This window comes from Lygodium microphyllum, chromosome 8 (genome assembly GCF_053477565.2).
Source record: "Lygodium microphyllum isolate KBCC chromosome 8, Lygodium_microphyllum_v1.1.10, whole genome shotgun sequence".
In the NCBI taxonomy this organism is placed as follows: Eukaryota; Viridiplantae; Streptophyta; class Polypodiopsida; order Schizaeales; family Lygodiaceae; genus Lygodium; species Lygodium microphyllum.
Window position 1 is genome coordinate 87,817,886 of NC_141142.1, and position 10,308 is coordinate 87,828,193.

The 10,308-nt window shown below is 39.1% G+C and overlaps 1 protein-coding gene across 2 annotated transcripts; it reads left to right on the forward strand.

Moving 5' to 3' along the window:
- The first annotated feature begins 434 nt into the window (after positions 1 to 434).
- LOC148032558 (uncharacterized) lies at positions 435 to 5,432 on the forward strand. 2 transcript variants are annotated; one of them, XM_087683199.1, is made up of 7 exons: positions 435 to 1,284; positions 1,883 to 2,000; positions 2,172 to 2,260; positions 2,531 to 2,577; positions 2,748 to 2,839; positions 3,519 to 3,658; positions 4,138 to 5,432. In XM_087683199.1, exons 1-7 carry the CDS (start codon positions 1,174 to 1,176, stop codon positions 5,224 to 5,226), a joined length of 1,686 nt encoding a protein of 561 aa, XP_087539325.1. In that variant the 5' UTR covers positions 435 to 1,173; the 3' UTR covers positions 5,227 to 5,432. The 2 variants fall into 2 exon arrangements, with proteins under 2 accessions (XP_087539325.1, XP_087539324.1); XM_087683198.1 differs by having other exon boundaries at positions 436 to 1,308.
- Positions 5,433 to 10,308: the final 4,876 nt, after the last annotated feature.

The following is a 10,308-nucleotide window of genomic DNA, read 5'->3' on the forward strand; positions in this document are numbered from 1 at the left end:
AATACACTCCTAACCTTTTTAGATGATCATTCTTTGATTACCATTCTAATACACTATTAGTATATACACTCATGTTAGGGTCTCCTTTTTGCCTTTCTTGCATTACCAACCTACCAACCAACCCAACACAACACTAGGATATACATAATACACTCTTAGCTTTTTCTTTTTATCATTCTTTGTTTCCCATTCTAATACACTATAAGTATCTACACTCATGTTGTTACTAGTGCTACTACTACTTAGTACTCTATGGGAAAAGGGATACTAGTACTAACTAATTAGTTTGCCTTGTCCCATCTTGTGTAGTAGTGTACCTTCCTTTTTGTCAGCAACAAAAGCTTTACAGGGGCGTCCAGTGATTGACGGCCAGTTGGCTAGGCACTCCCGTGATCTCTCTCTGCCCCCCCGCCCCCGCATCTCGGGCTAATTACTTGTAGCCCCCTCAGCAAATCTCAGCTGATCGTCATCATCAACACCCATCAAAACCCTCCATTACTCGACCTCCTGGGATCACCTGTAGCCGAGCACCTCCGCACTTCTTCTTCTTCTTGTTCTTCAATCCTGTGTTGCGATCGATCCGCCATTAATCTCCCCATCCATAATTCCCATTCATTTCCATCCATTCCAATTATTTGCCCTCACCAATTGTTCCCCTTCCAGTACAATCTTTATGGCCCCGCAAAACAGAGTCATCATCTTGTCTCTTTGCCTCTTATAGCTCTGCCTTTAGGCCTTCACACCCCATCTGCCCAGTGCCAGCCCTGCAGAAGAAGCCTTTCAATGTTTGAGCTCTCTATTTCTCTCTCTTTCTCTCTCTCTCTCTCTCTCTCTCTATGTGATGCCATGGCCCTATGAGAAGAAAGGACGTTTTAACGTAAGAAGATTTACCGCACAACAACCGTGGTAGTTTTATCAAAAAGCTCCTGTCTCCGACTAGAGAATAATACGGTCATCAGAGGAAGGTATAAAGGCTGCCAAAATTCTTTCTGATAAGGAATTTCTCGCTGGAGAGGCCGATTAAGCCCTTCTAATCCATCGGACATCTTTCTTTTCTCTTCTTTTTCATTCCCTCATCGCATACTAATTATACGGCTCGCCATCATCATGAGCTTTCTGGTTGATTTGGAGGGACGTCGGTAGAAGCTGTAGTGTGCCAGTGTAGCTGCTGCAATGGTAAGACGGGTTTTCACAAGGAGGGGCTCGGCTAATTCTAGCGTGGTCGGGACTGAGCAATGTGTAAGCGACAAAGCTAAAGCCGTGCTTCAGCTTGTTATGAGAAAGGTGCCTCCGCTTACCTTGAAACAGGTAATATGGTGAGGTTAGACTAAACTCGTTCAGTTTTACAAGCTATATGACGTTCTGTCAATCTCTAATCCTGTTCTCATGTTCTGTCAATCTCTCGTCAACGTGCTCTCTCCCTTCCGCTTACCTACATGGAGCTAGATTAAGTAGAGGCAACAAGCACTCGTTTACAAATTCTCTCCCTCTAGTCTGTGAAGGGGAGTTCGTTTAATGCGTTGATCTCTTTCTGTGGCTTGTTTGGAGACCTATGGAGATAGATTGACGAGCTATGACGTTTTTGCTCTCTCTCTCTCTCTCTCTCTCTCTCTCTCTCTCTCTCTCTGTGTGAAGGGGAGTTCATTTAATGTTTTCTCTTTCTGTGGCTTGTTTGCAGACCTTTGGTGGAGATAGATTAACGAGCTATGTTTTTGCTCTCTCTCTCTCTCTCTCTCTGTGAAGGGAGTTCGTTTAATGTTTTCACTTTGTGTGGCTTGTTTGGAGACCTATGGTCGAGATAGATTAAGGAGTTATGTTTTTGCTGATTCTGTCTCTCTCTCTCTCGATCATGCACCCTGACTATACATGTATTCATGTGCAGCTGGATTACTGTGACGAGGCGTGCATAGGAAGATTCTTGAAGGCTAGAGGCAACAATGTCAAGAAAGCAGCCAAGCAATTGAGAGCCACCCTTTCTTGGAGAGCTAACCTCGATGTTGGTAATGCTTTTGATCTGTCTACCAGCATCATAAATGGAAGCTTGGGATGCAATTGGCATCTTCAACTCTAGTTTTATAAGCACCATTTGATAGCAATTTCTTTTATGTTAAATCGACGCATTCTGGATTTTCTCTTGCAGATTTTGATCGTTGTGTTTTGTGTGCATACAGATTATCTTACCGCCGATGAGTTCTCAGCCGAGCTAGCTACCGGCGTTGCGTTTGTTGCCGGGCACGACGACGATGGCAAACCTGTTCTGGTAAGGAATCCGGGAGCAAGGATCGAGGGGATATTGAGAATCCTCGTAATTCCTTTCCTCATGAGTGCAACTGATTATTTAATAGTTAGTCGAGGCATTTATGGTTGATAACTCGATAGCTTCTTAATTATCATGCGGAAGGAGAATTAATATATTCTCGGTCCCCCACGCGAGTACTAGTGGATATTGTGTTTAATTATTAGAGAGAGATCGTGCGTTTAAACTTTACTGTGATTTACGGCATAATGATAATAACGGCATCCTATGCAGGTTGTAAGGATGAAGCCGGAGCACCTCACAGCTCAAGCTCAGAAACAGTACTTCCCTCTCTCTCTCTCTCTCTCTCGGAGAGACTCTCTTCCTAATTTAAAACTGTACGTAGGGGTCTAGACTCTAGAATCTATTATAGACAATCTATTATACATCCTTTTGGCTGATTTAAGTTTTTCTTTCGGTGGCCGTATAATTGATTGATTATTTCCATCAGATTCGTGAGGTACTTCGTGTTTACAATGGAAGTGGCAGTGGCTTGTATGCCATCAACGTCGGTGGAGCAGTGCGTCCTCATTTTCGATACAGGTAAGCGGATCGAGACTGCACTCCAGTAGTGTTGGACTTGTAGATGAGTCGTACTACAGGGCTTTGGAAAACAGATAAATGAATGATCACAAGGAGTTTTAACTTTTTGGAAAACTATCATTTTGATAGCCATGCGCATGCTCCAATTTGGTAGGATGTGCAGAATAGGCCATGAAAAGAGGATGGCCTAGGCCCGACTCCCGAACAGAGAGAGAGAGAGGTGTGGGGGCACTGGGGCAGTGGCCCGGGGCACCGGTGACTGGGGGGGGGTTCTTTCGGTATTCAGCTCACATACCCCCAAATAGACGGGTGTGGGGGGTGTGAGACATGAGAGTTTGTGCGAGTGTAACGCATTCGAGAATCCAGGCTCCAGCTCCCTTCCAACAGACAATTGCAGACTCAGAGTGTGAAACTTCGTTTTGGAGCTTTAGACTGTAAGTATACCGCCAAAAGGGGCGGGGGGAGGGGGGGAGTCGGGGAGAGTGACCGAATTTGAAAAGTCCATGAAATTTTTTATGCAATCGTTCGTCTCGTGCGTCTAGTATTTTGCTGTTTTTTTGGCATTAAGTGCCATCTAGCATATTTTCTAAGCTGGTTTCAAAATTGCTGATTGTCCAATGTCGTATGTAAATTTTTATATTGTTTCTGTTTGTCACCGTGCGTGTGTCCTGTATTATAGGTTGCTTGAGGAAAGGAGGAGCATCGGCGGGACTCTCTCTGATAATCCAGCTGCTGAAATTGCTCGGCGACCATTACCCGGAAAGAGTGGCTACGATCTTCATCGTGGACGCGCCTTCCGTCTTCCACTACCTCTGGAAGGTAAAAAATTTTGTACATGCGACCGACATGTTGTCACATATTTCACACTCTTGACAAAAAATGGAGAGCACTGACTCCTCTAATGGGTGTGCACAACACTCCCTATATTGAATAGTAAATGGACCTGCATTTTACATTATAAGAAATGGGCGCACAAGGGAAACAAAGACTGAAGCCAAGTTTATAAAAACCAGTTGGTCGTACTTGATCTTCTTTCACTAGAAGTTTTATTACAAATTCTCATCGTAAATCCCACAGTGTGAATTACGACAATATCATGAGCTTTTTCGAGGCAGGGAACTGCACGGCTAGGTGTGGTAGGGGGGCAGGGCGTCATCGACCCGGGATGGCCCCCCAAACCACACCTAGCTAGATATGTCAAAAACTTCTCTGTATCATGCTGTCAATCCTCCGACGGACCATTGTCTAATTTTGTCGCCACTGGCCTTGTTTCTGTACACAATACACAACCAATACAGGGAATTGGTGCTGTCCTCGATGTGGGAGTTCTTAAGGAGAAGGCAAGGTTCGTATTCTCCCGAAATTATACCGATGGTATCAAAGCACCAGCCACCTTAATCAGAACACCCAGATCAAGCATAGCTGCAATGTCAGCTGCACCAGCAGCAGAACCTGGAGATGATAAGAATCGGTGTGGTCCGCAAGTCTGCGGTGCTAACAAGAATCTTACGACTAATTCCACGGCATTATCACCGACCCCTAACAGCAATTGCAAGTCACGAACAACCCCACCAGCACTGCAACAGCAACAACCTTCTTCGAAATTGGCCTCTTCTAATGCAAATTCGAGCAGTTTCCGCGTGTACTCCTCTTTCTTCTCTTCCTCGGCTGCATTACTCTCGGACAAGGCCTCAGCAAGGTCTTTCTCTTTCGCCTCCCGCTGGCCCAGCATCAATTTGACGACACCTCGACCATTAAAGCAGCAGCAACCACTGTCATCGCAACAATTGGACATGGAGCAAGGGGAGTTGGATCAGGAACCGGCTGCTCAGGCCGCTGATGCTGATCAGAAGTCCAAGAAATCCAATAGGTCCATTAGAAAAGGATCAATCCTGGAGTTCAGGAGCTTCAGGGCTGACACAAGATCTTCTCGCCTCGAAGCGGATCAAGGCAGCAGCAGGCGATGGGCAGACATCGCCCCGGCCCTCTTCTCCAATTCATCCATCTTCAATTCCAACTCTTATTTGGGAGCTTCCAACAGGATTACACCTCCAGATCAACTACTGGTGCAAGATACCCATCTTCATGACATTCATCTGCTTAATTCATATTCTGCTGCTGCTAATTATGATCCACATCATATTACCCTGCGGTCATCATTCCCGCACCAGAACATGATGAAAAGCCTGGACCTCTTCCGCCCTTACTACCATGCCTTCCTGCGCCCTCCTTACAGTGAAGCAACCTTCCGAGCTCGCATGAAACCCCCCCTTGCAGGTCTCATTTCCATCATCTCCCCTGACCTCAAGTGCCATAGCTTCTCCCTCGCAGCAGCAGAAGCTCAAAGCATGGAGCTCGACATACTTCATCGCCTTACTTTTGATTGACTCGAGAAAAAAATCGGAGGCATGAAAGATTGCCATGCATGAATGGCTCCATTTGTACATCCTGGGTGATCATCAAGTGCAAGTTACAGCTGGTGAGATGGCTCTCTTAGCCTCCACCCAGCATGTACAATACTTCCTGTATAGTCCTGGTTGAAATTTACACAATGGATCCTTTTCTTTGTCCTTTTCACATCTGCGTTTGTGCCCACCAGTTTTGTTCTGCTTGTAGGTGACTCGTCATGCTCTTCCAGAAAGATGTCGATTACTTCTTACTAACACTGCTGGAGGGGAATGCCATTGTAATGTTGAGCCGCATTATTGGTTAGAACAATTAGACTGCCTCCAAGTTTAACGAAAGTACCCTCAACTGCCTAGTACTGTAATGGTGGAGATGCATTACTCGTTAGACCGGCCTTCAAAGTACTCCTAGTTTAACTGAAGTCCACGAGGGTACTTGTTATCTCTATTGTGCTCGCGAAAGCTAACACCTCAATCTTCTCGTAACGCAACAGTACAAGAGCAAAAGCACAAGCCATTTGCTGATAACTCAAAACCCTTCCTCAAAACATCAACGGAACTGATGACAATCGTTATAGAGGATTCCTCGCTACAACCACAATACACTCCCACCCTTTCTTTGAAGAAGACAACCAATCTCTAATCTCAATCCAAGTCTTGAAGTGTTGCTCGGAGTGCAATGATTTTGAGCAATTGAAAACCCCAATTCTAAGTCATTGCATCTATTTGATATTCTGCCGTAAGGTCTCCCTCCCCCTTTAAAAAATCAAATTAGACGAAAAATTTTGCACAAGAAACTCTAAGCCACTTACTATATAGAAAAAAAAAGAGAATTTGCTAGTTAGATTTCCACATAACTAGAAAGAGTATAATATAGGAAAAATCAAACTTTACTAGATTGCCAATCTAGAAAGATAGTTTCCAATATAGAAAGATTTTTTTAGTTATATAGAAAGCTTTTTTTGGTTAGCTTATTATATAGGAAGTTTATTATCATAACTATCTAAGTTACTATATAATAACTTCATAAATAGAAATAATCTATATAGTAACTTCATCAAAAAAGTTACCATATAAGAAATTATAACATATAACATCTATGTAGTAACTTTATCATACAACTTAGCATATAGGAGGCATATAATAATATAACAAAATCTCATAGAATGATATTTTTATATCTTTGATATAAATAACAATAGAAGAATATTTTATTTAAAAAGTGATTTTAATAAAGTAAAAGTGAATAATATATTTTTTGCCAATGTCCACAATACAAAAGTGGCATACTATAATGTGAAATCCAAATTGTCCCTATTCTACTACATTAACATCATCTAGGCTTAAACTTCCAACGACTATATCTTTGATTATAACTCGTTTTTGAACCACTAGCCACTATACTATAGCCTTTCTCATGGCATCCACATTATGCTGTGTACAATTTGTAGTGAAAGTGGGATCTCTCTTAATGATGTTAAAAGTGGATTTTAATGATGTATATAGCTCATCCATCGTAGCAATATCCAAGTATTTTAACAAGATTGTTTCTTCATCCACCTCACTCAACATACTCTGCAATTCCAAAAAAATGATTTTAGCAAAAACAATTTATATTTACATATTTAGCAATACACACATATACTAAATAAACACAACACATATAACCTGAGAGGATTGGCATTTATCAAGTGTCTTAGCATGGCTCCTAGCTAGCCGCACATTGGAGTTTTTAATCCCCTATTTTGCATCATAAAAGGGTTAAATTACCAAAATAAAGACATCCATATTTATCTTAAGATACACTCAAAATACCTTGAATTTATTATGATTCTCTATATCCTTGAAGCTTTTTTTTTTCATTTCCTTCATGTTATCTTTCATCTTTTCACTCCACTATAATATAAAAATAAATTGATTAAACAAAGATAATATTTAATACAAACTATAGAGATAAAAAGAATGAGAAATACCTTAGTACCTTTGGGATTCGCTTGCTTTTTCGATTTAGAACTATAACATTATTTGCCAACATAGTGTTCTTCTCAATCTATAAATTTTTTTAAAAATATTATTAAATTATAATATGATATATATTAATATTTATTGTTTACAAAGCATTGAAGATAACTAACCTGTGTAGCCTGTACAAGAAGGTCGGTAAATGATTTATAATTCTTGAGCATGTCATCCTTAATTATCCAAAGTTTTTATTAAAAATAATTATGAATATCATACTCACCGTATCAAAATTCTCATCATTTTTTTTGTGATTTGAATCATCTTGTGTATTTGACGGTAGTTCTGGACGATAAACATCCTCTACCTCCATCTTATTTGAAAGAAAACTCAGTAATCAAATAAAAAACATAAATATTCCAAAAAGTAATGATCAATGAGGTGCATCATAGTTTTATTGCCAAACCTCTATTGTGCCACATGCATTATGATCCAAACCCTCATTTTCTTCATTGTTAAAAGCTTGGGATTGCTGCAAATTTTTTTTAATATAACAAAAAAGTGCAATTTATGTCAGTACAGTTATGTAAACCAAATAATAATTTAAAAAAACATTACTCTAAAATAAAAATAAAATTTTTGAGATAAACCTGTTGAACTTCTTGATCATCTTTAGCATCTTCTCCAACTATAGAAGTAGTTGATTTCTATAAAAAGAAGTTGATTTGTAAGGAGCATAAAAAGTAAAGTAAGTTCTAATACATGTAAAAGAATGTACCATAGAGGAGCTCTTTGATAAGTGTCTCATCTTTTGTTTCTTGAATTTTCTATTTGTTTGCATATTTCGAAAGAAATATAGGTACATGTCTTCTTTTCTCCAAATATAAGTTGCCCCTGGAAACTCAAGTGGCTTAATCTCATGATGCTTAGACTCAATGTAATCTTTTATCTCTTGTTGCAAGTCAAGCTTATACCACAGATCTTTATACTTTTCTTCCACATATTTCACTCAGCGTCTTACAGTAGCTTGATTTGCACAATAAATTTGGTTTTGTGTACTACGACAATATGCTATGAGATATTTTCTTCCATATTTCTTATTAGGATTGGGATTGTTTGATGGTGGAGGCAAAAATATCTGCTCATATGTTGGTGTATCTACAGCCATGACCTCATTAGAGGCCATCATAAAATATAACTTGAAAAAAAAAAACATACAAGTCAAATAAACATAATATTTAAGATAGTAATCATTCATAAAATGGTAAATATTAGTTTTAGAGATATATGAAACTTGGACTGATCTAATAAAATAAATGTTTTAAAAAATACTTACATTTATAAGCATACATATAGTCTATAAAGATATGTCTTTTTTGCATAAATTTAGAATATCCATGACACTGGAAAATCACATAATTCTCCAGAGGGTAATATTGCTCTCCTACTTTTCCTTATCAACCATCCATGTATTATGGTGATACAATAATTCCAGTCCCTCGTGCAGTTATCCTCCATAGAAACTTTTCATAAGTTATTTTGATTGTGATCTTTCTCCAACCATGCTAATTTGCATTCTTTTTTTTCTCTATCCACTTCACGTACCACCACATGTTTGGTTAAATTGTTATTCATATCCATATATGCCAACACAATATCATTTTTCTCTAGCCATGGAGGAATACATCCAACTTCACCTACTTGAAGCAATCTCATCCTTGGTGAGAGATCTTTTATTTCATAAGCAATAAACTTATTAGTGAAAGGAAGAAGCATACACTTGTGCAATAATGAGCTTACAGGCCTTACACAATCCCAATCAAATGGAAGATGTTCTCTCTGTAACACACTCATTCCTGTAGTTGGTTCAATAAGTAAGCACTCTTTATTATCTTTTACTGTGATACATTGTTTATAATACTCTGCCCCAAAGAAAAGCATGATTTCTTTATTCCATTGAACTGAAAAAAATGATGTAATACGAGCCTTCCAATGACCCATGCTTTCAACAGTAGTGTTAGGCTCATCAACTTTAACTACTACATCATCGCCAAGCTTATAAACATCCCCATTGAACAATAACTTTTTATACATTGTCACATGTTGGGATTGTAGAGAATTCTCTTCAAGAGACCAATAGTACTCTACATACTTTTGTTCCTCCTGAATAAGCGGTCTAATTATTCCTCTCTTTTGTTGTATTGCTATACCTTTTTGTTTTATCATTCTCCATATGCACTATCTTGATTTATTATTTCAAGCTCCCTCCATAGCTCCTTTGCCCTCTTGACTGATGAAACCTCCAAGATTCCTTGCTCATGTGTTGCGTGGCATGATGTGCTGTCATGACTTCTTATCTCAAAAAAAGAAGGAACTGACAAACACATATGAATACTTTTTAATGTCCTCTCATGTGGCAAAAGGCTATCCTTATCTTGTTGTAAGATTGAGAAAACCTTTGTAAATAGTATTCTTCTATAATAATGAATGTATGATATCTCCATGTCTTTTTTATTGGTCTTGATACCAACATATGTTAGTACCTTACGTTCAAATTCATAACACCAATAGATATCATGCATTCCATGCCTGCAAACGCCATCAAGTATTTCTCCAAACCCTATAAATAAAATAAGTTAGTAGACATTATTAGAGGCTATGAGAAATTGATATATTGAATTAATAAAGGTTCATACCTGCAACATGCTCAAGAGGAGAAGAATTTGCCCCCATAGACTCTTCCTTTCTTACTCTCCATGAAAGAAGCAAGGAATGCATCATTTCTATGTTTTCCTTTGACCAGCCTTTGTTGCGACTGTAATTATAAAACCCATGGGATATATCTACTAGAAGAATCCCCAAGTCATAGATTTCTCTATGTAAGTTAGAAATTCTTAGTAAAATATATGGTAAGCACCACTGGATGAACTTTTGATTCTCTACTTGGAGTGGATGGTCAACGACCATATCGAATGGATTGAGGAGCGAGGGAAAATACTTTTTCAACACAAGCATCTATTTCTCTCTTTGTCTCGTTGGATGCAGCTTGCATAAGAGCACTTATATATTTTTTGAATACATTCAATGCAAAAATATGCATTAAAT

Bases quoted from the DNA above. Each gene is read 5' to 3' on its own strand.
- LOC148032558 (XM_087683198.1), top strand. From the start codon at position 1,174: ATGGTAAGACGGGTTTTCACAAGGAGGGGCTCGGCTAATTCTAGCGTG. The intron at 2,001-2,171 runs GTAATGCTTTTG...GTGTGCATACAG, and splicing joins GAGAGCTAACCTCGATGTTG to ATTATCTTACCGCCGATGAG. The intron at 2,261-2,530 runs GTAAGGAATCCG...CATCCTATGCAG, and splicing joins ACGATGGCAAACCTGTTCTG to GTTGTAAGGATGAAGCCGGA.